Source organism: Podarcis liolepis (genome assembly GCF_965112155.1).
Source record: "Podarcis liolepis genome assembly, chromosome: 16".
Lineage (NCBI taxonomy): Eukaryota > Metazoa > Chordata > Lepidosauria > Squamata > Lacertidae > Podarcis > Podarcis liolepis.
Window position 1 is genome coordinate 3,133,699 of NC_139567.1, and position 27,692 is coordinate 3,161,390.

The following is a 27,692-nucleotide window of genomic DNA, read 5'->3' on the forward strand; positions in this document are numbered from 1 at the left end:
ATGGGATAGGTTTTTTTATTTTTCTCTCAGAAGGAATCCACCATAGGTTTTATAATGTTACTCATCCTTTAATTATAAAAATAAGCAGAGAAAATAACTTGCATCTTTTCTTGTTGCTGCGATAGATTTCAAATCTTTATAATGAACATATGGAGTTATTTTTTCTTTTTCTTTTTTAAAAAAATGCAATTTAATAAATAAATAATGACATATACCAGATATGCTCACTGTTTATTCCAGTACTTGGCAAAAAAAATTAAATTATAAATACATACTTAAATTTATATATCTATATATGTATGGAAATGACACAAATTATCTAAAGTGCAGGGCGGGGAAAATCACAATTAAATCATGCAAATCTTATACTTCTAAGATAAGCCAACTGCCATCTTGGAGTGGGACTCTTCAGTCTATAAGGCCAAACATATTTAAGAATTAGATGAATGAAATTCAGTCATATTTTACATTGGGTGATTACTATTTCCCATCAAAACTCTACGGATTTATTCCAGAGCTGTGTTCTTGATTTGCCATAGACCCTTTTTTGTTGTTGTTAAGGCTATCCTAGGCAGTTATCTATCAGTGAAAGGCATTTAAAGTGCAATCCTAGACATGCCTACTCAGAAGTAAACCCCAGTGACTTCAGCAGCACATGTTCCTAGCCAAGGCTGCAATCCTACAGATGTTGACCTGGGACTATGACCCAATGGATTCAGTGGGCTTTCTTCTGAGTGGACCTATGTGTCCAGGACAGCAGCCTTAGGGGTATCTCAAACAACGTTGATGCCCTAAGTGAAAATCAATTGCGCCCCTGCCTGTCGTTAGCCCTGCATCTTATTGTATGAGGTGTGGAACTATTTCTTCAGCAGAGTCCAGGAGAGGGGACAATTTGTGTTCTCTCATGTAACATTTTCCCAGTTGAAAACCCCTTTCTTGTTCTTTACTAGTGAATGGAAAAGTGGGGATGAGTGGGTGGGGGCTGCAGTTGGGAAAGCTTAAACCATATTACCTCAAGAAGCTGATAGTAGGAAAAATTGTGTTATTCCTCTCAGTAGATTTTGCTGATTAGTCTGGAGTCTTTGGAATTCCACTGCCCTAGGCAAATGCATGTTCTGCCTACAGCAGGGATAGATCACATGGCGGCCTTCAGATGTTGCTGGCTTATAACTCCCTTCACTGTTGGCTGGGAGCTGATGTTCTGCAACATCTGGAGGGCACCATGTTGGCTATCACTGGCCTATGGGGTAGGACCACCCTTAGCTTCTGTTATTGGTGGACCTGCAGCAGGGCGCACCCTTCAAGAAAGAAATCTCATCCCTTCATTAAACTAAATAGCAAGAGTCATAGGCTTTGGCGGAGCAAGAATTCTGTGATGGCTAAATTCCATGAATCAAAACATATGGACATGAGGGGGGTTATGGCAACTGTGGAAAAGCTGAAATGTAAAGCAACATCTAATAATATGGCATAATACTCTTGCAAAAGAGATCGTTACCGCCCCCCCCCCATTCAAGCATACATTTGAGATCTGGGCTATTCAGACTTCCACACTGATGGCCTTTATTGAGTGAATATAAACTTCAAGATTTGTTCCACAGGGTGCTAAGTACTGCTCAAGATCAGACATTCTAGAACCCAAAATCCCCCTCACAAAGATTAATTTTCAAGCACTTTAGAAAGGGTGCAATCCTGCAAAATAGGTATCTAGCTCACCTGAAAAGTGTCAAGATTATATTCCACAGCATCCCATCTAGACTGAGCTTGACTGCATAATACAGAGTGCAGAAATGCCGAACTGTCTGCAATTTCTTTTCGCTGCTTATAATCCTGTAACAGCACTTTCTGGGATACATACTGTATATGGTAAATAAAGTCAGCAAAGACTGAAGTGCTGCCCCTGGCTTGAAACATATTAGCTGTAAGTTGCTGCTTAAAGGCTTCATGGTAAATATTCTATTGCTTTGTATATTTCCCCCCGAGAAGTGTACTTTTGAAACGTTCTCTGCCCTCCTTAACCAATTTACAAATTGGCTATAGCACCCCCAACTGAGCACACTTGGAATGCACAGATCTCTCTTGATTTTGACTGCATGCCCAAAATGGTTTCTCATCTTTGAACTAAATGCACATTAGAAAGAGCAGGAAAATTATTATTGGGAAAGTACAATATCTTGGGATGCTTCCTTCAAACTTTGAAAGCATGCGTGTTTGAAAAACTCAGATATACAGGGGAGTTGTAAGGTCTGGTCTAGATGAGCAGCTCATCACAGGATAGAAAACAACAACACTTGCACGATGAAAACTAGCCTTCTCTTTGACACATTCGTTTTCTGAATTCAAACACAATTTATGGGAACAGTTCCACTGGCTCTGGTATCAGCAGACAGCATTCCTGGGCAGCTGCTGAGGGCCCACCCATGGGTGGCTGTGCAAAGTACTCACTATTTACATTTCTAAATGATGGGGGGGGGGGCTATTACAGATTGCGGTGCTGCTGCTGCCTACTCTCGGTGGCAAGGTTTGTATACAAGGGAAGCTCATAAGATGGCTGGGCAGCTTGAACCTGAAGCTAGCTTTGGATTTTACTGGTTGCTCTAAAGGAGTCTGTTGACATTTCACTTTCTGCAGAAGTAATAGATGCACAGCAGACACAGCTGGCATGGTGCCACCCAGACCTTTTGGTCTACAACTGACTACTACATCAGCTGGGGCTGATGGGAGTTGTAGTCTACAGCATCTGGAGGCTGCCATGCTGGCTATGCCTGGTGTACAGAGTTAAGGTTTCTGAAGCCATTCCTTCCTAGCCAGTGCTTCAGAGGTTTTCTTCCATTTAGCCATCTGGCAATGATCAAAGCAACTATCTTGCCCAGTCACAGTTTTTTCAATGGCTTGGTGTCTTTAGAACTGGACTTTCCCCATTGTTTAATTAATATTTATTGAATTTATATACCGCCCTATACACAGAGGTCTCAGGGCGGTTCACAGAACTGCAGTGTGATTGTAAACATGCATTTCTTAGAAGTAAATCCTACTAAGTACAATAGGGCTGACACCCTTTCGTAGGCCAAGGAATAGGAATCTGTGGTCCTCCAGGTGATGTTGATCTCCAGCTGCCATCAGCCCCAACCAGAATGGCCAGTGGTCAGGCATGATGGGAGTTGTAGCCCAATGAAATCTGGAAGGCCAAAGGTTCCCCCATCAAACTCCAGGCAGTGTGCTTGGGACTGCAGCTTCATCCACTCTGGGGGCACTTGAGCTCTGCTCAGTGGTTCCTAAATAGTATCCATGGTGCAACAGTGGAGCCCTCCGTGTTCCCCCTGCCTTCTCCACCCCTGATTTTTCCATGTTGAATGGCATGGTCTAAAAGGCGATTGGAAGTGAATTTTGCTGAATGCACTTAGAAGCCTCCCCATCATAATGCAAGGGTCCAGATCATAACGACAGCAACCAGTGGAGGCTGTTGCTCCCTTTGGGCAAATGGAGCACTGCTCCACCAACCTCTGTCTGCCCCCAGCCAGCCCTCGCCTGTCTGCCTTCTTACTTACAACCAATCCATGGCATGGCCCTGGCTGTAAGATCCTTCTTCCTTAGTCTCATTATTGCCCCTTGCAGAACTCAGCCTGGAGAAGGATGGGAATAAGACTAGAATTAGTTGGCTCTGCCTGTCAAGGGCTCTGGCGCCACCTGCTGTTGGCTCCCTGGCTTCCACCCCACAAGTCATAATGGGCCCCAGCCACTACTGACTCCAGGTCTGGAGGGGGCAGAACTGGCATGCGTGCCTCCACTTACTGTGGGGAGAGAGAATTTAAGAATGCCTGAAGAGGACTTTAGAACCAAGAATATTTAGTTTTATCCAACAAGTGCCATTATTTCAATGCAGGCGGTGTTTAATGCTACCAGTGCCGGGGGGAGGGGAAAAAATCAAGGTACAAGATTAAAATGCATGCTATAAAGGTATTCTGTTCTGCATTTAAAAGCAGACTCCTCTGGAAACTATGTACAGTACATGAGTTCTACTATTTATACCACAGAACAAGTCTTGAAACTCTGTTCTCAAAACAACTGCCTTTTGCTCAAGATTCTTTTTAAAGCTTTGAATTAAGATACAGTACATAAGGATATTTGCTTGCTTTTGAAGCAGTGCAAGAGGGATGCAACTCCCACAGTCACGGCTGCCCACAGACAAAGTACCCTAACAGAAATAGGGCCTAGTGGTCACTGAGGTGGCAGGCCTGTTGGCTGCAGTATACCACTTCAAGCTGCAAGTATGGGGGTCCCATGGCTTTAAAAATACAGCCACCAACTAATCCACCCCCTACCAAGAATCAGAGCTGGAAGGAACCTTTTGCTCAGTGCATGATCTGCCATACAGGTTCCCTGACAGATGCACATCGGGCCTCTGCTTTTGTGAAGGAGAGCCCATCAGTTCCTGAGGGAGTCCACTCCATTGCCCAAGAGCGCCTACTGCAAGCACATCAAAGGGTTTCAGCCATGCCAGGTACAAACTTTCCATGAGTCGTACAGTCCAGACACAGATTTAACTTCCTGTCCCCACCAACACACACATGGAAACAACACCAGGGACTATTTTGTGCCACTGCTATGATCTATAGCAGGGGTAGGGACTCTGTGGCCTGCAAGCTGTTGCTGAACTTGGATCCACCCCAACCTGCTTGATCAATGACCAGGGATGATGGGTGTAATCCAACATCTGGAGGGCCACAAGGTCCCCATCTCCATGACCTGGACAACTTGCAACACAACATCAATCTATGGCTGTCCTAGAACTGAACATACATGACCTTCCAACATTTTCCTCCCTGTTTGGTGGCAATGAAATTGATAGAGACTATTTCACTGTATATTCCCCATTGGAAGGAGGAAATCTGTAACACAGGGATGGAGGAAGCCACAGCCCCTCTCATTAGATTCCAACTCCCATCATCCAAACCATTGGCCACACTGGCTGGGGCTGATGGGAGTTGGAGTCTAACAATATCTGGACAGAGGTTCCTGAGCTGTGCTATATGCATTTGCTGGGAGAGAGACATGCCATTAGTAGGGGTGGGGCAACATGGCTTCTTATATTTCCCTTAAGGTTTTCCTTCTCCTCTGCTGCTAAAAGTAGCAACAGCAACAACTGCAGTAGTGGCAGCCAATCTGCTATTTTACATCGCCACAAAGCTCCAGAGCTAGTTCTGGTAAAGAAAAAAAATGGCAGCGGAAACAAGGAGAAGAAAAAAAAAGGTGGGGACATTTGGCAAAATGACCCCTTTTTCCAGTGTGGTGATTGGGAAAACAAAGTACTCAGAATACCCCCATTCCTCCCCCCTTCTGAAAAACTTTGGCTGTCTTATTATAGATAAACCTGTTTTTGGTGACCTTAATCCAGATGGTGTGTGCAGGTGTGGCCAAGAGCAACTGTTGCAGTGGGGTTCTCTCTGTGGCAGGGTGGGGAACCTGTGGTCCTAAAGGTGCTTTTAGACTATAACTCCCACCATCCCCAGCTGGCTGGAGCTGATGTGAGCTGGAACCCAATAACTTATGGAGGATCACAGGTACCCCCCCCTTTCTTGCTTTAGGGTCAACACAGTGCAAAAAATCAGTTTTGGTATAAATCAGGCATTTAAGGGATCTTCAAGCTTGAGAAAATTAAGAGCACAACACTGAGACCATAAGCCCAGATATGACAACCCTATTTGGCCGTGGCCAGCACCATTCATAAGGAGACTTCCCAACTGACCTCTATAGACTGTGCAACTGTTGTAGTTTTGACTCGCCACCATTTATCTGCCAACTTAGTTCAGCAGAATTTAGCCTTCAACAGTTGACTTCATTCCCTCCCTGCACAAACTGCAATGGCATTTGAGCTACAGTACAGTGATAATTTGGTGTTTGCTGAAGAAGTGCTGTTAACATTGCTTTCAAGAAAAGCCCAGATTCATTGGATTTCTTTATGGAAGGAATTCCATTTCAGGAATTAAGGGATCCCCTCCCCAACCAGAAATCCCAGGTCCATACAGCTTGTCTGAAGACAGCGAAAGAAAATAAATCCTCACCATACCCTACCCCTCACCCAAAAACCCACCTGTTTTCCAGGGGCCGGTCTATACATTCATTTCAAACATATGATAAATTTCCTGGGACTATTCCACTTCAAAATGCAGATAAGGGGATTGTATTTCTTGGCAGAGATGAGCAGGGAACATTCACAAACCCCAGGGGTCAATGAAAAGCCCAGGGGTCAATGGAGATGGGCCTAGAACAGCTTTTCGAGATATGCTAGTTGTTGTTTTTAAGTGTGTTAAATCTGAGGGCTGTACCCTATGCTGGTCCTACCCAGAGCAGACACATTGAAATCAATGGACACCTTCATTTCAGTGGGGCTACACCGAGGAGAACTTTGGTGGATACAAGCAATTGTGCATTAAATTTGCAACTCTCCTATCTGCACAATGAAGCAGCTCAGTCCTAGGAGGAATATACCACATGTCATTATTTGTTTTGAATGTGTAGATTAGCTCAGTGTTCCTTAAAATCAATTACAGTAAATTTCTGGTGTTTATTAATGCTAAAGGAAAAGAAGAAGTAAATTTCCTACTTTGGTAGAGCTTGGATTCCCTACACCAGCCTTCACCAAATTAGTGCTCTCCAGCTGTTTTGAACTACAACACCCAAGAGCTGAGGTCCAAAACATCTGGGGGGAAACCAGGTTGGTGAAGGCTGCCCTACACTTCCACTCTCTCAAGGAACGTTACACACTTTCTGAGGAAGAACGTTTCATGTGGGACTGAACAGACCCCTCCCCCCGCAGATTTCGGAAATAGATTTTTAGCTTCTGAGGCTCAGTGATACGTCTCCGATTGAAGTCTGCTCTCGGATGGATTTGGGCACAATGATCTGTCTGCAGGAGGTGGAAAAGGCTGGCCATGTTCGGACCAATTTTTGCCATCAAACTGTCCTTTATGGTCGCCACCGTCTCTTCATCACATTCCAGTAAGCTTCTCACGAGCTTGTTGTAATACCTGTGTTAAGATCAGACAGTTAGTTGTTCATATTTCCTCCCACCAATACAATTAAAGCATTTGTGTGGCATTTCGGACCACACCAAAGAACTTCATATGCATTATTTCCCCCCCACACCATATATTACTTATACCCCGTCCGTCTGGCTGGGTTTCCCCAGTCACTCTGGGCGGCTTTCAACAGGAGATTAAAAATACATTAAAAGATCAGTCATTAAAAACTTCCCTAAACAGGGCTGCCTTCAGATGTCTTCTAAACGTCAGATAGTTGTTTATTTCCTTGACATCTGATGGGAGGGTGTTACACAGGGCAGGAGCCATTACCTAGAAGGCCCTTTGCCTGGTTCCCTGTAACTTTGCTTCTTGCAGTGAGAGAACTACCAGAAGGCCGTTGGCACTGGACCTCAGTGTCCAGGAAGAACAATGGGGGTGTAGATGCTCCTTTAGGTATACTGGGCCAAGGACATTTGAGGCTTTAAAGGTCAGCACCAACACTTTGAATTGTGCTCGGAAACGTACTGGGAACCAATGTAGGCCTTTCAAGACCAGTGTTATGTGGTCTCAGCAGCCGCTCTCAGTCACCAGTCTAGCTGCCGCATTCTGGATTAGTTGGAGTTTCTGGGTTACCTTCAAAGGTAGCCCCACGGAGAGCACATTGCAGTAGTCTAAGCGGGAGACATCCAGAGTGTGCACCACTCTGATGAGACAGTCCGTGGGCAGAGAAGGTCTCATCCTGTGTACCAGATGGAGCTGGCAGACAGCTGCCCTGGACACAGAATTGACCTGCACCTCCATGGACAGCTAGTCCAAAATGACTCCCAGGCTGCGCACCTGGTCCTTCAGGGGTACAGTTGCCCCATTCAGGACCAGGGAGTCCCCCCCACCCGCCCGACTCCTGTCCCCCCAAAACAGTACTGCTGTCTTGTCAGGATTCAACCTCAATCTGTCAGCCACCATCCATCCTCCAGCCACTCACACAGGACCTTCAATAAAATGTTTACAAGCACCCTGCCCCAAACTTCAGTATCAGAGCCAGAGCTTTTTTTAAAGCCGGAACTCAGTTCTAACACCTCTCAGGTGGGAATCATTGCCATAATAAGAGAAGAGAGGAGGTGCTCAGGATGAACTCCAGCACCTCTTGTTCTAGAAAAACAGCACTGATCAGGGCCTAACTAAGGACTCTCCCACACTTCCGCTTGTCCTGCCACTTCCTTCCAGGAAAACCATTGGTTTACTGCTGAATTGGACCAAATGGTGATCAGTTTTTCTGGGGGTTTGGTGTTTCTTCTGATTCACTCCTGGTAAAGAGTGTTTGTTTTCCAGGGAAAAGATGCAAGGCAAACACAAAACTGCCCAGACCCATACCTAAGAAGCACGGGACAAGTGGAAAACTGCTTGAGCCCATGCAAAAGTGTGGCTGAGCCCACACATCACAATAATTGGGTGGCTTGTAGCCATGTGAGAGGATTATTTTTTTAAATGAATCCTAGTTGGAAGGCAATTTTGATTTCAAGCATAAGACACAGAAGGGGGAGGTTTAACCATTTGCACCCCAGCCACAACCCTAATGGAAATCCCCACTCTTTGTGCTGCAATTAGCAACAGAGTTTGCAACTCAGGCTCTCAGCTACTATATGACACTAGCTTCTCAATGCAAATGTCTCTTGGTTCCTCAAAGGATTCCATTCATTCTCCTGTGCTGCCCAGTTTTCTCAGAGAACGGGCCATTTCTAACATAGCTTCCCATCTGCAGAATGTCCCTAACTAGAACCTAACTAACTAGGAATGTCTTACATGCAGTTGTCACTGAAATGCAAAGCCAAACTAGACACAACCCCACCCATGCAATTAGCAACCACAGTGCCACCCTCATGTATGCCTTTCTGAGAAGCAATTTCAGGTGCAGGGCACATCAGGACCATGGCATACAGGTGGTGGTGACTGGCCCGTTGGGATTAGTAAGGCACAAGGCAGGAAGACCAATAGCTGTTGAAGCCAATGGCAGGTGAAGCTAGAGGCACTAATAGACAGAGCTAACTAATTCTGGCTTTGCCCCCATCCATCTCCCTGCTGACTTCTGCAAGGGCAAAACACAGACTAAAGGAGGAAGAAGAGGAGGAAGGTGATAGGCTTTGTAGCCCCCTGGGCTGGATGGATGGCAGGCAGGTGGGAGCTGGCTGAGGTTGGTGGGGCAGTGCTCCTTAGAGCAGCTTTGCTCTTTTGCCCCTTGTGAAGTCCTGATTCAGATCTGGCCCCAGATGCCTGCTATCTGCACTCTGGGTGGGAGGAGGGAGGCTCCATGATTATATTTGGCTTTAATGTTGGTATCATTTTTGTAAGTTGGTTTGCAGAAGTTTGTGAAAAGGTGAGCAATAAATACAATAAATGACAAACGTGATTTAAAAAAGCTATTGTTGCAGTTGCTAGTTGCATGAATAGGGCAACATCCGGTTTGGTCCATGGCTGCAATACAGAGGGGCCAGTTTCCCAAGAGGCAGTCCCATGCATCTGAACGACAGAACCACATTGGTGAAGCTAATCTTGGGCATCATCTTTCCTCCCACCAGCTCAACCTCTGCAGCCTCCAGCCACTGGGGGGTGGGGGGAACTGCTTCATGGAACTCGTGGAGTCTGCTTCCAAAGAGCCAGACAGTGGAGTTTTAAGAATCTGAACTATTCTGTCCTGCCCTACAATAACTGCTCCAGAAATGCAAGACATCTTTCATTTAGAGAAAGAAGGTTTTCACACAGGATACTAAGAACCTCTTTAAGCATGGAATGAATCAATTCTGAATTAACTAAAAAAAGAAAGTAACTTTTAAATGAAATTAATGCTCTGGTCAATGTGACTTTTTCATTCAGTTACATACACAGGAAATAAATGCAAGAGAACACTTGAGAGTTCATGCAACTGGTCAATTCAAGAATGCTCTTGCTGCATTTTTGAGCTGAGGAGTGGCTGCTGGAAGCTGAAACAGATGACAGAAGTCCAGATTTTACTCAATCGTAGTCAATAAGAGACTGATGCAGTGCAGCAGCTTAAGAGGACCTTGAGTTTAACACCCCGCTCAGTAGTCACAAGGGATGGGTGAATTTGTCAATTTTGATTTCTCTCAATTCTCCAGTCCTAAGTTTACTTCTCCACATTTTCACATCAGTTTTTTTTTAATTACAAAGTCCTCATGAAAATTTATGTTAATTTCTCCTAAAACACATTTTTATATGTAGTTTTGACTAATGTACACATTCTTGCAAGCATCCCCCCCACTATTAATTCACAATCCTAGTATATGGATTTTTTTGCAAAAGTTGGTTGGAGATCTCAAAATTCAGATAAGTGTGAATTTTGAAGGATAGCTGTACACATTTTAAAGATTCACCTTTAAACATGTACTGAACTGAATTTCTCCTCTGCCCCTACCATCAAGGCCTGATAAGCACTTTGAGGACCTGAAAGCACCACAGAAATGCTAACAATTAATAGTTATCTGCACCCAATGATTCTTTTGTGCTTTCCTTTGTTATGTGACCCCCACAAATGACAGAGTAGTCCTACGCATTTAGTCTTGCTATTCCAATGATCCTCTCAGAGAGTGAGAAGATCTATCAAGAATTCAGCATGTGAGTTTCCCCCCTGCTATTACTTTTTGCACAGGCAGCTCCAGCATAAACATGGACTTTGAAATAGGAGTGCACGCCAAGGTGAGACTTTCATTAGCTGACAGCAGCTTGGAGGCTCTGTCCCTTCTTGTTCCAATGGTCAGGGATAATGGGAGTTGTAGTCCAGCATTATCTGGAAAGTCTCGTGTTCTCCACCCCTGGAGAAAAATCTCCTAAGCTGGTCCTGGCATTTGGGCACCTTATACTTAAGGCAGGAAATAGTTTAATAATAAATAAAAGAATGAATAAATAAATACTGGTTCTGGGAGTGAATCCAGATTACTGGAATCTATGGTTTCTTTATTCAAGGGTCTAGCAGTGTGTTTGGTGAATTTCTTGCATGGGGTTTCAGTCTCATTTCCCAGATGCCATTACTGAAGAGAGAGCTTCATCCCCTAGTAAGACTGTGGCAATTTTCTACATACTTTGCTGGCAAAGGACCCTATTCTAAAACCTGATGGCTTGACAAACAAAAGGATTCAACTTCCAAACTGAAAACAGCTTCTCCTGGATTCACTTTCAATAGTCTGAAAAAGCAAACCACCTGCAACTCCAAAAAAGCCTTAAAGCAGAGATGGGGAGCCTTCAGCCCTCCATGTGCTGGTGGACGGCAGCATCCCTCCCTCCCAGCCAGTGGCGGAACACTTGTTTTGCACACGAAAGGCCCAGGGCTTGATTCCTGCCATTTTCAGTTAAGAAGGATCAGGTGGCAAATGATGGGGAAGATCTAGATGCATCTTGCCTAAGCTACATAAATTTCCAGGTTGCACAAAACAACTTTATACCTCTCTGCTACGTCAAGATGAAAATGCAGATTTGCTACTCAGTTGCTAGATTTTGCGCTGCCTTGATGGATATTTGTTGAAGGATGGTTTGCGTCACAAACAAGGCCCAAAATGTGGACCTGTGCTCCTTCATACTCCCTCCCTTATAGACACTTTTAACAGTTTGTCCTTGTTTTTATCTTTTTATGATATAATCATCTTTTAACTACTAGTTTTTTTATCCCTTACCTGATTAAGTCCTATGTGTTCAGTTTATCTGTATGTTTTATCTTATGCTGGTCTGTGACTGAAATAAAGTTTGATACTGATACTTAGAAGACATCTGAAGGCAGCCCTGTATAGGGAAGTTTTTAATGTTTAGTGTCTTACTGTGTTTAAATTTGTTGGAAGTCACCCAGAGTGGCTGGGGCAACCCAGTCAGATGGGTGGGGTATAAATAATTAAAGTATTATTGCTGTTGTTAAATTTATATATTGCCCTTCAGTTGAGGATCACAGGGCAGTTTGCAATATAAAGAATGGAAAGCCTAAATTGTGAATATAATTAATATGAGACAGCAAGAGCCATGGTGAAATGAAGATCCACAGTGAGAAAGCTATTTGCAACTTCTGAGGGAACATTCTTAGAAGAACTAGAGAACAGGTGATGGGTAGGGAGACAGGACCCTGAATTCCAGCACCCAAATGCTCTTGAGCAATAGATGAATCGGACAGAGCAAGAGCTATTCCAGCTTATTATCAAGATAATGACAGAATGATTTGTTTACTCAAAGCAAGCCATAAGACAAAAGCCACCCCTAAAAGCTGTCTTTTGCAACCAATACCTATATAATGCAATAACTATATATAATACCTCCATATATAAGACAGGAGTAGGGACCCGTGGCCCTCCAGATGGTGTTGGTGAAGTTGTCCTACCATCCATGACCTTGCTGGCTGGGGCTGAGGGTCAATTTGCACTGCAGCTCTAAAAACCAGCTGCAGACTACCAAGTGATGGGTAATGTGACAGAGCAGACCTAGCCATTAAACAGAGCTCTCCCTAACTTTAGTGGGTGCTTCTGATTGCTCCTTTGCAAACATAGCTTGCATTCCATGAATGTGATAGCCTGTTTGACCCATAGGGTTTCAATTTTTAGAAAATGGTTATAATCCCAGACCTATGAATGGCTAAGAACTCTGTAGAGAATGCATGGTGAAATTGCCAAAACTAGGAGAAAAAGTTCACATGGTGAACACGACATAGAACCTTTGAACCCTGCAGGTCTTTGCCTGCCTTCTTTCACCAGAGTGAATTGGTTTGTGCAAGTGTAACCAGTTCTGCCACTTCTATGAATCCCAGAATTTAAGAATTTGTTTACTGCGGTGCAGGACTGAGATGGTTTTTAAAAAGGAAAGAACATCCCACTCAATCTTCTCACCGATAATCTACACCTCTAGCTATGCCAATACACTTTACTCATTGGCACATCCTATCAACTCACCTTATGCATTGCACCCCAAACGGAGGGTGTGCATAGCTCAGAGCACCTGCCTTGCGTGCAGGAGGTCCCAGGTTCAATCCCACCCCAAAAGTTCTAAGACAACTAGGGTAAAAACAGCAGTACTTTGTGGGCAGGAGCTTGAGGTGGAAGAATAGGACACCCCCTACCCCAAATATTTGCCCTTATCACATTTGGGAAGGCAGGTGAAGAATAGAGGTTTACTTCATTTACTTACAATTTACAATTTACTTCCATACCACCCGCTGACTTAACACAAGTTCTCTGGGAGGTTCATCAGTAACATGTTAAAACTGTAAGTATTTCCACAATACACATCTAAAGCTCTCTCCAACAGACCGCTTTGCCTGGAGTCTTATATTACTTAACAGAACTACTGGTTGAGTAGTAGTAGCAGATCCTGCTGCCCAGATCCCTGAAGAACCGCTGCCAGTTGGAGGAGGCCAGAGACAGTGAGCCTGTGGTCCTCTGGAGTGGTTGGACTCAAACTCCCAACAGGAAGTATGGTCAAAGGCCAGAAATTACAGGAGTTGCAGCCCAACAATATCTAGTTCACATTGTCATCTGAGTCATGTGAGGCAGTGAAGGTGCTTTGGTGCTTTGATATGCTAATGGGCTGGATGAGGGCCAATAAACCAATTCCTGGATATGGGAATATAGGGCTGTGCTTCCCTTGAGGACCAGATGGCTTCAGTGGCAAGGAGAGTCCTTTCCAAGCTTCAGCTGGTTCACCAGCTACAAATATTCCTGGCAGGGCTGCAGTGGCCCATGCTGTGATCAGCTATTGTTTGAATAACTGCCATGCACTGCAGACAACCCTTGAAGACAACTCAGAAGTTTCACTGAGTCAATAATGCACATGACAGATGTCTGACAGGTACCACCAGGAGAGATCATATCACATTGATTCCTTAAACAACTGCCCTGGCTGCCCATCCACTTCTAAGCTCAATTTAAGGTGTTGCTGCTTACTTTTAAAGCCCCAAATAGTTTAGGGCCTGAATACTTGAAGAAGTGCCACTGCTATAACCAATTGCCTGTGCTTTCTGATCAGCAGGTTTGGTTGATGATGACATGGGACAGAGTCTTCTTCGTGGTTGTTGGACTCTGATTCCAACTCCATCAGCCCTAGCCAGCACAGCCAATGGTCAGGGAAGATTGGAGTTGTAGACTAGGAACCTCTAGAACAGCCTTTCTCAACCTTGGGTCCCCAGATGTTTTTGGCCTACAACTCCCATCATCTCTGACCACTGGTCCTGTGAGCAAGGGATCATGGGAGTTGTAGGCCCAAAACATCTGGAGACCCAAGGTTGAGAACCACTGCTCTAGAAGGTCATACACTACCCTCCCTTGCCTTACAGTAGGGGGTGGGCTACCTCAGGTCGGGGTGTGTGTGTAGCTTTCTAGACCTCTCTACTGGCCGTTGGAATTCATCCTGGGCCATGCCCCTTATCCCCAGGTCACAGTCCGCACTTGACCTGCCTGACACCCTTCTTGAGTGTTTGTCTGACTGGATTGTGCCCCTGGACTCTGATAAGGCTGATACAGAGGGGTGTGTGACTTCTGTGTGCAGAAACTAGCCTACTGTGCAAGGGTGCAAGAATGAATATTAGTTGATCCACCTGCTTTTGCCTGCAGCCTTTTGCCTGAGAATCTTTTCCGCCCCCGTACAGGTGTGTAAGGAACTGACATTGCTGTCATTTCAGCATTAAGGAAACATGTACCTGTGTACCTAGAATAGAGGTGAGCAACTTTGGGCTCTCCAGGTGCTATTGGACTCCAACACCCATCAACCCCAACCAGTACATTCAACAGTCAAGGCCCTTCATGTGAAGGGCCAAAGGTTCCTCACTCCTGTCCGGGGACTTTCAGGTTTCTAAATGAGTGACTGTTTCAGAATTCTCTGCCATGTTTAGAGGCCCCTGCTGCCATTTAAGCTTTGCTAATGGCAGTTTTATGCTGCACCCCACCATGGTATCAGCAATGATAAAAATAAGGGCTGTAAGTCTTTAAAACAAATAACTTGTGGAGGGAACAAGCCTTCCCCCTTCCTGAAGCAGACAGTACAGTAGAGCGGCCAGGCCTGAAATCATGCAAGGCAACGGTTCAGCAAAGAAGGCCTTGCTTGAGATCAATTGTGAAATAGGAGTCTTTTAAAAACGTTTTAGCCTAGTACACATACCCACATGCCAATATTTTCTCTCCCATTTCAGATACCATTCAAGACTAACCGTGGAAAAGGTGCCCTGACCTTTTAATGACCTCCTGTTCGACTACAGTGCCATCTAGTTCGTGCTTAGCTTCTGTTGGGGGCAGCTGAGAAAGCAGGATTGCTTTGGGGAAACTTGTGTCAATTTACTAGCTGGGAAATTCTGTTGGCTTTGTTTCCAGCAGCATGAAGGACTACCCCCCTTTTCAGTCACTTGAGCTCTGCAGGTTGGAAGAGGCCCTGCGGCTTCTTACTCCCCCCACTGCAGAAATTGCTGCCTCCTTATCTACATTCTCACAATTTTAGCAGGATTAAGGCAATCACATAAAGATCATGAGTTCACAGGAAGTTGCCTTACACCAAGTCAGCAAGACAGCAGTGAAGAGCTGCAGCCATTTCATTTCAGAATGACAGCTGCACTGGTCCATAACACTCACTGCCATTCACCCTGATTGACAGCATTTCTTTTCTTTGCCCTACCTGGAGATGCTGGGGGTTGAGTCTGGGGCCTCTGCATACACAGCAGATGCTCTGCCACTGAACATCCTTCAACTTATTGTGGAACAGCTTTAGTTAATTACTCCATTTGCATCTTGCCTTTCCCTTCAGGAGCTCCAATGGTGGACCTGGTCCTCTTTCCACACCAAACTTTATCATCACAATCAACCCAACTTGAACCAGGGTGAGCGCCAGTTTTTGGAGGGTCTATGAGCAATGCACCGACTAGTGAGCCAACCGCTAAAGCAAGTCCACTCTTGCCAGTTGGACCTCTGGCATGTGGCAGGTGCCCAGCTATGTTAACCCTCATCCCTGGCCATGACTTGAACATGCTTTTTCAAGAAGTGTACTCATGTCTTTTATAGTGCACAAACAAGCCTACCTGTTTGAGAAGTGGTTTGGAAGCTGGACGACTTCTGTGATCGCTTCTGGGTTCTTTTTTGCAATGCCGCAGATGTCCAGCTTGCTGTAACATTCCTCCTGCACCTCAGAAATCATTCGCTGGAATGTGGAGCACCTCCGAATGGCGAGGAACACTTTGGAGGTAATACCGTTTGCAATGCACTTCAAGCTCTCCTTCACAAAGGCTTTCCCCTGCCAATTGATTGTTAGGGTATAAGTGACCAGGTTAAAAGAACAGGAGTATGAATCTTTACTGTATACTATGCTTTTGCCACATGTAATTAATGATCCTCAAGTGGGAACCTCAGTTAGCAATGGGCAAATGTTGATTTTAATTTCTCATTTTTCCAGGTCTCCACATTTCCAGTTCAAGAGGGGTTTTTTTTAAGTTCTCATAAAAATTTAGAAGCATTTTAGTGCTAATTTCTCCCTATATATACATATGTCTGTTTTTACAAATATATGCATTTTTGCACATATTGCTTTCCTGGAGAACTGCATTGCAAAATTCAGAGACGTGGTAATTTTAAAATTACAGCAGAGTTTCTGTTTGCATTTTATTTTGGGAAGTAAAAGTTAGGTAGATTTGCCCTTAAATGCAAACTAGACTGAATTTCTCCTCTACCCCTGCCAGTGGGGATGACTCCATTTCAGCATTCTGGACACCCAGCAATGCCTTCTCCCAAGATACTCCATTCCCCTCCTGTTCTCCTCCCAAATTCACTAGTCCTCCCCCCTTTTCGGTTCGCCCTATATAAATATTTTTTAAAATGTACTTTTGCCAACTTGCGTTTTTCCCTAAGGCTGCTGTTCATGGGTGGTGCTGTTTTGGCTACTTAAGGAGAATTCAGAAAACCAAATTCACCCTTAGCATGTATAATGGTAACTGCAACATACAAAGCTTACTTGGCAATACTGAGGGCTCATGTACACTTCCATTTTCCTCTGGGAAAGCCTGCAGTTTAGCATGGAATCGGAACAAACAGCAATTGGGTTTCTTTTGTGGGTTGCTGTTTGTTATGATTTAGCACTAAATCGCAGGTTTCCTGGGAGAAAGCAGCAAGGGAAAGGCAAAACCACTCAGACCTGTGCCTAGAAAGGCTGGGACAAGTGGAAAAACTCCCAGACTTGTGCTTTTTAGGGACTAGCAGAAGAGTAGAGGAGCTCTGAGCCATTTTTAGGTTGGAGACAGAGTTAAATTTCACAACAGATTTTCAGTCAGGGAGAGGTTGATTGATAATCCAGGCTAAGAATAAGCCAATTAATTTGGTTTGCTCCACACCTAGAGATCTTCTTGTGACAGCGTGTGCTCTAATAAGTAAAGGGCTTAAGCCATAAATTCAGCTGCTGACCTCACTGCTCCCAAGACAAGCCCACATCATGCAACCAACCTTAATGTTTTTGTTTTGGTTTAATACTCATGCCAGCCCCCTTCCACACATCGCTAGTGTGATTACTGAGTGGAACAATGCGCCTGAGCCTGCATGGCCCGGGCACCAAATGCCCACATGGTACTGTGGTTGTCTACAGTGTAGGACTGTAGCTCAGGGGTACGGCATCAGCTTTTCACACAGAGGGATCCTGACATCCCTAGATAGGGCTTGGTGAGAACCATTCCAAGCTGCTGTCAGTCAGTGAGGACAATATATAGCTAGATGGGCCTGTGGTCTGACTTGGTTTAAGGCTTCCTACACAGAAGGCTGTGCTGTTTTGAGGGGAGGAAGGGGAAGGGGAGATCCATGCCTGCAGCTCAGAGCTCCTTGGAGGAAAGGCAGGATAAAAATGCAGTTAACAATGGGGTGGATCCAGATTGATGGGATCCAAAGGTAACAAAAGAGCTCTGGTTCTGAAATAATAATAAAATACTATTATTACTACAGTAACAAGAAGAGATGGAGTTTGCATATTTCTATGTGGACTTAAAAACCATGTGCAAAGAAGCAAGGATGTTCTGAGAAGGAACTAAAATGTCACTGACACTCTCAGTCTCTCTGAAAGTTGGGACCTTTTAAGACTTTAAACACCTCAAATTGGGTCTGGAAAGGAACTGGCAGCCAAAACAGCTGTTTCAGAATAGGGGCTATGCAAGTTCCAAAGGCATCCCCCGTCAGTAATCTTCCACCCCGCAGATATAGATGCTTTGCATATGAAATCCCATCTGACTGGGATGGCAAGAAAGCCTGCAGCTCTCTAAGCATTGCTAGACTACAGCTCCCATCAGCCCTGACCACTGGCCAAGCTGACTTTTTCTGGGGTGGCGGGTGGCAATGAAATCCAACAATATCTGGTAGGCCATAGTCTCCTGCCATGGTCCCTACTTTACATACTCTGCTACTCAGTGATGCTTAAAGCAAAAAATAAAAAATCCACCGTTAGTAAAAAACAAACACCCTATAATAATGAACTTTAAAATTTGCCAGTTTACTGTTCTTATTTACTGGCATCTTAAAATCTCCAGCCTAAGGAAAGCCACTCCACCTTGTCCAATGGTAGGAATGGCCACGGTTCTACACTTGGTGGGTTAGGTGCCAAGTTTCCAATTCCTAGCCTCCTAGGAAATAGAAGTGCAAGTCATGTCAGGCTGATCTGGCACTGCACATGTCCCTGCCAGCTCCCACAGTAGGAGTGGCTGTGTGAAAAGAACATTTGTTTCCTCTTGAAAGGGAAGCTTGATTCTCCACCCCACAAGACATCCTCTGCCAAGCCTTCACACACAGTGAGTGGAAAATGTACTGTCATAGAATGGACCCCTAGTCCCAACCCACCACTTGAATGTATCCACTGTGTTAATAAAATGTTGCTGTTTTTTTGAAAACAAACAAACAACTGAATAAACTGTCTCTGGGTACAAGTTATCACATATTTGCAGCAAATGAAGCACCTGACATATCTGCAGCTACTTAAAATATAGGTGCTTAAGGGACAAAGGACAATTCAGAAGCTCTTCATGCAACCAGCAGCTTTGTTGCAGCTCATTATCATTGATAACTGGCCAGCAGTGGCTTTCCAGAACTTCAGGCTGGAGTCTTCTCCAGGTCTACCTGGAGATAACAGGGACTGAACCTTGGACTTTTGGGAAGTTATCTGCCAGTGAGCTACAACTCTTATTTGCTCAAATAGCTGGGACTCCACCAGGCTTAAGAACAAAATGGGCCATATACAAATAAAATTATATATGTATCCCCAGTAGTGGGCCATATTGGCTGGGGCCAAGAGAAGTTGACACCAACATCATCTAGAGGGCCAAAGCTTCCACTATCCCTGTTTTAAAGAATACAAGACACTTCATTTTAAGAGGACACACACATGCATCACAGCAACCAGCATCTTAGAAGAAGCATTTCCTTCTGTGGAATAAGAGAATGCTTCTTTTTAAGGTTGCATTAGATATCTGCAGTTGTTGTAAGACAGGGGTTGGGAAGCTCCAGCCAAAAAACCAGTTTAGGCCACAGAAACCTCCCTATTTGGCCTGTAAGGCTGTCTCAGCCAAGCCAAGTCCACTCTCCATCAGTTGCACTATATGAAGACAGGTGAATTCTGAGAACTTATGTACAATACAATAGTATTGGTTGCAGCAGCGTCTCACCCCTGGACATATGAGTCAAAGAAAGCTGCCTCATACTCAGACCCCTGGCTCATATAGCTCCAACAGGAACCAGTGGCTCATATAGCACCAACAGGAACCAGTGGCCTTTCAGCTGTTGCTGGGCTACAACTCCCACCATCCCTGAACATTGACTATATTGGATGAGGCTGATAGGAGCTGGAGTCCACCAGCATCTGGAGGACCAGCTGTTCTCCACCCACTGATCTGCACTGACTAGCAGAGACTCTCAAGGGTTTCAGACAGGAAACTTTCCTATCTCTAAGTGGCGATGCCTTTTGCATGGAAAGCATTGCGCAACCATGGAGCCCTGGCCCTTCTTCTCCTGTCCATCAGCAAGGAAGCTGCAAGGGAAAAGGGGTTAGGCTGATACTGTACCTGAGTGTCAAATTTAGCTGCACTGTAGAGAAAGGATTTGCAGATGTCATACATGCCGCCTGTGTCACATGTGGAATTTTCCAGGCAGGCAAAAGCACCACACCCTACTTGGAGGGCACTATTTAAACACCGCACCACATCCGCTGCAAAAGAGAAGGGGTAGAGAGAAGGAGAGTCCATCTTAATACAGACTTCTGCCATGCCTCATGTTTCCATAGCAGCTTTCAACTCAATTGAAGGCATTTGCCAGCAATTGTTAAGTCATTGCTTTCCTCTTGGAGTGTGCATATTCTACACATCACCTTTAACAAGCACCCACAGCTAAGCCACCACACCTCAAATGCATTTCTGCTGCAAGAGTCAGCTTCCAGCACCTTGGAGAGTACATTTTCTGCATCAAGCCTTTTTTGTGTGTGAAGTACACCAGGAGGACACCATCCCAGAAAGTCTTAGTGCAAAATTTGACAGTTGAACCACAGGTGACAGGCACTAAACTAAGTTCCTGAAGGCACGGTTGCCTATTCATCACAAACGCAGTAAGTCAGACATGCTGCATTTGGGGGTCTTCCTGTTCATTTTGGTGAGGTGGATTTCTGCCCTGAAGTCCAGCCCTCATAGCATCACTGGTTTTAGGGACTCCAAATTGGAAAGCATGACTGCCAAGAAAACAAAAGTTTCTGGTGCTTTCATTTTACAAACCAAGCCGAGAAGCCTCCACCCCAGTTATGATGCCACTTTATAAACATTTGATTTGTCACTCCCAAACTGGTGCCCTCCAGCTGTTTTGGACTACAAGCCCCAGTCAGCCCACCAGTCAGTGATGATGGAAACTGCAGTTCAGGCTTGGCCAAACTTGGCCCTCCAGATGTTTTGAGACTACAACTCCCATCATCCCTAGCTAACAGCTCCAGTGGTCAGGGATGATGGGAATTGTAGTCCCAAAACATCTGGAGGGCCAAGTTTGGCCATGCCTGATGTAGTTCAACCAAGCTGCAAAAGGCAGCATTAGATGAACCTTCCCACCTCACCCTTCCACACTGGTGCCATAGTGAGAATGGTGGAGAGGAGTTTGTGTGTTTGTGTTTGTGTGTGTCACGATTAACATAGCAAAACATTTTTATTGCAACAAGAACCATAGCATAAGTCCACTGTTTGTAGCAATGTAACCCAATTTTACAAAGCAGGAAGAAACAAGCACATAGTTACAGTCCTGCAATGCGACACAGTCTCCAACAAGCAATGAATGTCAGACTTTGGGGCTATTACAACTGCACATTCAAAATGGTTAGTATGTACAGAAACACCCTTCCCAAAGTGCTAATTCCAGACATTGCTAGTTTGATATATCAGCTTACTGCCAATGCAGCTAAGAAGCTTCACATTTTATTTTAACAGTTCACAGTTTAGCAGCCATTGCAATGCAAAGACAGACAGGTAGGGAGGAGGGAAAAGGCAAAGTTGGGTTGTCATGGCCACTGCAAGACAATTATGGGGTGGATGAGCAGCCAAATGGCAGTTCATTCCAGCTGAGCTGCTTGAGTGGGTGTCGCTGTCTCACCTCTCCTTGAGAAGCAGCCAGGAAAAGGGGCTGCGTATGATGACAATTCTGAGAAAGGAGGTGCCAAAGGACACTTTGGCCCACCCAGGCTCTCGCTCCAATGCAACCATCACAAATCCTTAAGTCAGGAGTGGGGGAATGCCACCCCACAGGCCTAAAAAGTCCTTGCCAGTCCTGCTCATTTGGCCAAGCCACACCTACCTGCCCTAGATCTGACTTCATATATGTGGGGTGAGTAAAGACTCAACTGCACCAAAATGGGGTTTGCCAGCACTGCTTACCAGTTGACCACCAGGGCTTGAATAGCACTGTGTCTTTGCCTGCACAGTTTGATTTCAACCCCTGCAGTCAAAAATAGAGGTCGATGTGCCCCAATGTGGTTGACAAATAGGTGACCCCACTCCCTGTCAAGCTTGGCATGAAGGGGGTGGGGATAGAAGGATCATGCCTACCTGCCTGCCAGATCCCATTCCTTACTCCTTATCATTCTATAATGGCTTGCTTAAGGCCTATGGGCTTCATCAGTTAAAAAGACACGCATGACCATTATGCTCACTGAGGCTGTAATCCTAGGCCCATTTACCAGGGAATAAGTTACATTTAATTTAATTGGGCTTGCATTTGAGTAGACATGTATGGGACTGTTGGCTTCCAACTTCATTCCAGTTTTTAAACTCTGATTATGTAGTGTGGGTGTGTTTCTGCATGTATAGGAAAATGGTAATTTCCCATTCCAAGTCAACATACAGACAAGGGAGAGATTATTTGTAGAAAAAGCATTTTTGAATTATTGCTAAAATTCTGGGTGGCAAGTCAGTAAACTTTTCAAGGACAGGATGCCAAGAGGCGCAGAGGAATACCTAGCATTTTATGGACTAAAGGTGTGGCTGCAATGGATACATAATGGGCATGTTTCTATGGAATGCTTGATTGGAAGAGAGTTTCTGAGCCCATGCTACAGTGCTGTGGCTGTCCCTCTTCTGTTTCTGGGTAGCAATGCAGGACTGTGCTAATTTTGGTTTCTCATTTTTCCAACCTTAAGTTCAGTTCTCCACATTTTCACATCAGTTTGAAATTAGTCAGTATTTCTTGTGCCAAGTTTTCCTATGCATATTTTAGACATGATTTTGCTTAATAAATTCAGTTTGCAAAGCAATTTCCACCAATATATACATTTATATGCACACTGTATTAGGTACATTCTCATGCACATCACATGCTGGAGAACTGCATTGCAAAATTTGGAGAAGTGCAAATTCTGAAGGATGGCTGTGCTCTAGTTTGAATAATGTTTTGGAAAGTAAGTACTGGGTAGCTTTGCCTTTATATGTAAACTGAAGTTAATTTCTCCTCCATTTGGGGACTGTTAAGTACTGTCAAATATGTATATCCTGACTAGGGAAACCTGGTTGGATGGGCAGGGGGTATAAGTAATAAATCATCACCCCGCTCTTTATAAAAACCAGGATTACCTCTGAGATGCATAGAAAAATAAAATAAAAACCATCACAGAACCTAAGCCACACCTGATGGCATTCCAACTCTTACAGAACACTACAAGTATTCCAGAATAAAAGAAGGCGCCTTAACGCACCTCCGGAAAGCATGCACCGACACAAAGTGTTGGGCATCACTTGAAGGTAATTCTGGAGGAACTGTGGCCTCATTCCTCACCTTGCCAACAACGGGCTGATGCTCCAAGGGACCTTTGTCACTAACCTTAATGAGCAAGGGGTTCTTTTAGGGAGAGGAGCTACTTTGCATATGTGGGACCCAGACTATCTTGATGTGAATGCTCTCCCCAGAGAAGGACACATGGTGCCATCATTGCTTGCTTTTTGGCACCAGGCTGAAACATTTCCTGTATTGCAGGGGGTCCCTTGAGTCCCTTCCAACCCGAAGATTCTATGATTCTTACTTACCCAGGCTTCCAATTGCTAATTGAGCAAGTAGTGTTATGTTTTCTGACCCTTTAGTGCTCATCTTTTAGTGGGGTGGGAAGGATTTGTCTATTTTTGTTCAGGAGAACTTCTCAATGGATGATGCCCCGTTGGACATTTCTACCTGCTTTAAATTCAGCCACCCTTAATGATGCCCCAAACCTCCCATCTAAAACAGCTGTATTATGGTATAAACTTTATAACTTAGCCTAAAGAATCACTGCAGAAGGGGGTCAATTTGCACAACTACCCTTTCTGTTCCAAAATTGAACATCCCGTGCTTCTGGTGTGACACACTAAAACAGTTTAAATATAGGAAACTGCAGTCCTTTACATTTAAAAATAGATAATGCATTCTACACTCATTGTGTTGTTTGCTTTCTATGTGGAGGTGTCATGGAATTGGCAGCTGAGCGTTGCAGTGCACAGCTGGAAGAAGCATGGGATGAGTATATACTGTAGAAAGAGGCAAATTACCATTGCCTTAGGATGCTCAGTGGCCAAGAGCAGTGGACCGGCACATGGGCTCATAGCAAGTGCTCACCTTCATCAGCCACGTAGAGAAGTTGTTGAAGCAGCAGGATCTGATGCTTCCAAATCATGTTGGATGTTGGAATGGATGCACTGTGAACATGTCCATTTGCTTAAATAAGGACCCAATGGTGCCACCAGGAAAGGACTTTGAAGCAAAAAGGCAGAGCCCCGTTTGATGGGATGAGCGCAGGGCTTCCAGATGCAGCAAGCTGGCTTGCCACATTTGATAGTAATTATTATTTAAATTCTCATTTGAAGGGGGCCCATAAACCCAGAGTCTAACCTTACCTTATCACTATAAGCATTTTGGACAAATGTTTCTTTATCTTTCAACTCCAGTTTGAAAAGCTGTCACTAATACAGGCTTTCTAATCCCACTAAGTTGAGTATAAGGCTCCAGTTAAGATTTTGCAGACAGTCACGGTGGTGAAATGGTTGAAGTGTCAGACTAAGATTGAGGTGACCCCAGCTTTAAATCCCTACACAGCCATACAACTGACTTAGTGACCTTGGGCTAGTCATTTCTGGGCAGAACCTACCGTACAGGGTTGTTGAAGGGGATAGATGGAATGTACAGGGAGAAAATCATGTAAAACCCTTGAGCTCCTTGATGGAAAATTAGTAGAGTAATGCAGTAAATGTAGTTAAAGCCCAGTAGTTAAGCTCATGGAGGCGAGTAGAGCAGCATAAAGAACTTAGGAAGAGCCACCAGAGTTTGTGCACAAGGCTGAACTATTTAAATATGTCAGCAGGACAATTTTCTTCCAGAAGCTGGCTGACAATCCACCAGATTTCTCCCCTGCCTGCAGGTAAATTGGTGTAACATTTTTCTCCAAGCTGAATTTCTACTCAGTCATGCAAAGGGAGATCTGTTACTTTTTGCCTGATCATGTTTCATATGTTAGGAATGACGTGCAAACCAGGACTTTTAAAAAATTGGGATGCTATTTCTCAGGGAAGCAGAGGATTTGAGACAGTAGTTCTAGAAACCTAGTGAAAAAGCTCGTTAATTTCTAGTCAAGTGGAGCATCTTGCTGTGGGTACCTTTTAAATGAGAACACTGCATGTTTCAATGCTAACTTATACGCAAGGAAAAAGAACTATTTGATAAGACAAACCTCTCTGCAAACCATCCCTAACTATCCTCAGAAATAAATACCCTGTGTGGGGGGGTTATTATTTGTTACTATGTTTTGCATTTTTGTGTTTTTATATTGCAAACTGCCCTGTGATCTTTGGATGAAGGGTGGCATAGAAATTTAATAAATGAATGAATGAATGAATAAAACAACTCATTTTATAACAATATGTTTCCATAGATTCAGGTTATAACTTGGCACTTAGCATGTTTAATATGTATTAGGGCTCTTATTGTTTTAGCCACAGTGGAATAACTGAGACCCTTTGTTTCTATAGCAACCAAGTACAAAAGGAAATTGAGCAAATACCCTAGAACTGTGCTGCAGAGTCTTGCAGATCTGAAATAGCAGCCTCTCTTGGCAAGTGTCAAATCAGAGGAGTATAAATGTCTTTATTTTAAATGGGTGCAAGTGATGCCTGCCAGCGCTGGAAGTATAAGTAGCAGCCAACAACTTAGCCTTTTCAAAAGTGTTTAGTTTTAGGATTACTTGCAGCAATGGGTAAGTCAGCAAAACATATACAGCCCATTTCTCAAATGGAACTAACTTGTTTTAAGACTGTGTATTGGTAACATGCAACATGAGAATTCCTGATTTGACTGTAGAGCAAGGGAGGATTAAAAGTTAGAAGCCAGAAAGGGAAGGTGTAAATTTTCAGATGTAGGTACTTACATGGGGTACTCTGCTCCCGGTACAGCTATTAAGGCTCCATACACACCATCCACTTAAAACACATGTAAACCACATCACCCCCCAAAGAATCTTAGGAACTGTAGTTTTCCCCTCACAGAGCTACAGTTCCCAGTACCCCAAACAAACTACGGTTTTCGGGGGGAGGGCAGGGAGAACGCCTTAAGTATATGGCGCATACACAGCCACACACCATCTTTCTATTTCCAGAGTAGTAGGTTAGCTCTGTTAATCTGCTGCAGCTAACATCACGAAAAGTCTCGGGGCACCTTGAAGACCAGCCAATTTAATTCTAGCAGAAGCTGTTTTGGGGGCGGGGCGCGATTCATCCGAGGCATGAAGTGCTCGCTAGGGAATGGTGCTTAACTTGGAGATGGGTGAGCCATTCTGCTTCAGTTCAGTTCTCCAAGAAGACTGGAGGTCTCCGCTGTGGCTGAAGCGGACGGCGCAGTGTGAACCACCTCGAACACTGCCCCGCATTTAGGATCACTACACCAGCTCCTGAAACGAGCGAGCGAGCGAGCGCTCTCCTCCCATTCATTCGGCTGTGGCACAAGAGCGGCAGAAAGAGAAGGAGAGAAGCAGGAGGCATATTAACGCAGCGTAAAGTTCTCCTGCGCAAGCTCACCTCCTGCACACAGCTCCCGTCCTTTCTTTCAGTGGGGCAGCGGCTTGCGCAGGAGAACTTCCCGCCTGCGTCTGCGGCCAAAGTGAGCCGCAACAGCTGTCTGCACGGGCTCCTGCATGCAAAGGAGAAAGAGGGTACCTGAATTTTGCGCGGCCAGCCTGGCCTTCCTGGGGCTGAAGGAGTCATTCTGCTCCACTTCGTAAGTCGCAGCAGCAGCGGCCGCCAGCAGCAGCAGGACCGCCGACTTTCGGAGCATTCTCTGCTAAGTTTCCGCTAAGTTCTCGCTTCGGCTTCTCTCGCTTTCTGGCCACCTCTCGAGCTGGAGCGAAGACGCGGAGCCGGACGCAGCGGACGGGGCTTGAGGAAGGAGCAGCCGATGGACTGAGGCGCCGAGTCCGCAAAAGCCGCTGCTCTCCGCCGCCCCTTGGACTCCCACTCCTCCTCCTCGCTGCAGGTGACCAACCTGGAGTTTTTATAGCCACCCTGAGAGGTTCCTTCCCCCTCCCCACCCCTACCTCCAAGTTCAAGAGCCAATCAGGAGACGCGGTGGGCAGCCAATGGGGAGCTGTGCTCATTCAAGCACAGGAAGCCTGGAACTTCATAGGAAGAATTTTTTCCAGCCCATTAAAAGAACCTGCCAAAGAGGAATATTAACCAAAAGAAAAGAAGGAGCATGAATTTTCATTTGATGGGGTGGTTGGGGGAAGAATTTAACTTAAGCTGCATGCTATGAACTGAGTGGCTCTAAAGCCCAACAAATTCATAACAACAGTAAACTACCTTGTGGCTCCATTTCTATCTCACCTTTCCTGAAGGTGGGGCACATGGGTCTCCCCCCCCCCCAATATTATCCTCACGAACAATGAGGGAGGTTAGGCTGAGAGGCAGCAGCTGGGGCCCAGGGTCACCCCGTGAGCATCAGGGTCCAGTGGGAATCTGAACCCTCATCTCCCAGCTCCTAGTTCAACACTGTTACCACTCACCACACTTGTCAATCATCCGTTCTTGGGCAAGGGAGTTGTGGACCAGATTCAGGCACTCTTGGAGGAAACTGATTTTCTAGATCCATTAAGGGCTGGTGTTGACACAGAAACTGCTTTGGGCACCCTGTGTGATGACCTCTGTGACGGGGGAATGTG

The 27,692-nt window shown here is 44.9% G+C and overlaps 1 protein-coding gene across 1 annotated transcript; it reads right to left on the bottom strand.

Annotated features, from left to right (window-relative positions):
- STC1 (stanniocalcin 1) lies at nucleotides 1-26,998 on the bottom strand. The gene is made up of 4 exons (XM_083480748.1): nucleotides 26,692-26,998; nucleotides 20,065-20,207; nucleotides 16,063-16,274; nucleotides 1-7,028 (listed from the first exon to the last, which is right to left on the bottom strand). Exons 1-4 carry the CDS (start codon nucleotides 26,807-26,809, stop codon nucleotides 6,758-6,760), a joined length of 744 nt encoding a protein of 247 aa, XP_083336874.1. The 5' UTR covers nucleotides 26,810-26,998; the 3' UTR covers nucleotides 1-6,757.
- Nucleotides 26,999-27,692: the final 694 nt, after the last annotated feature.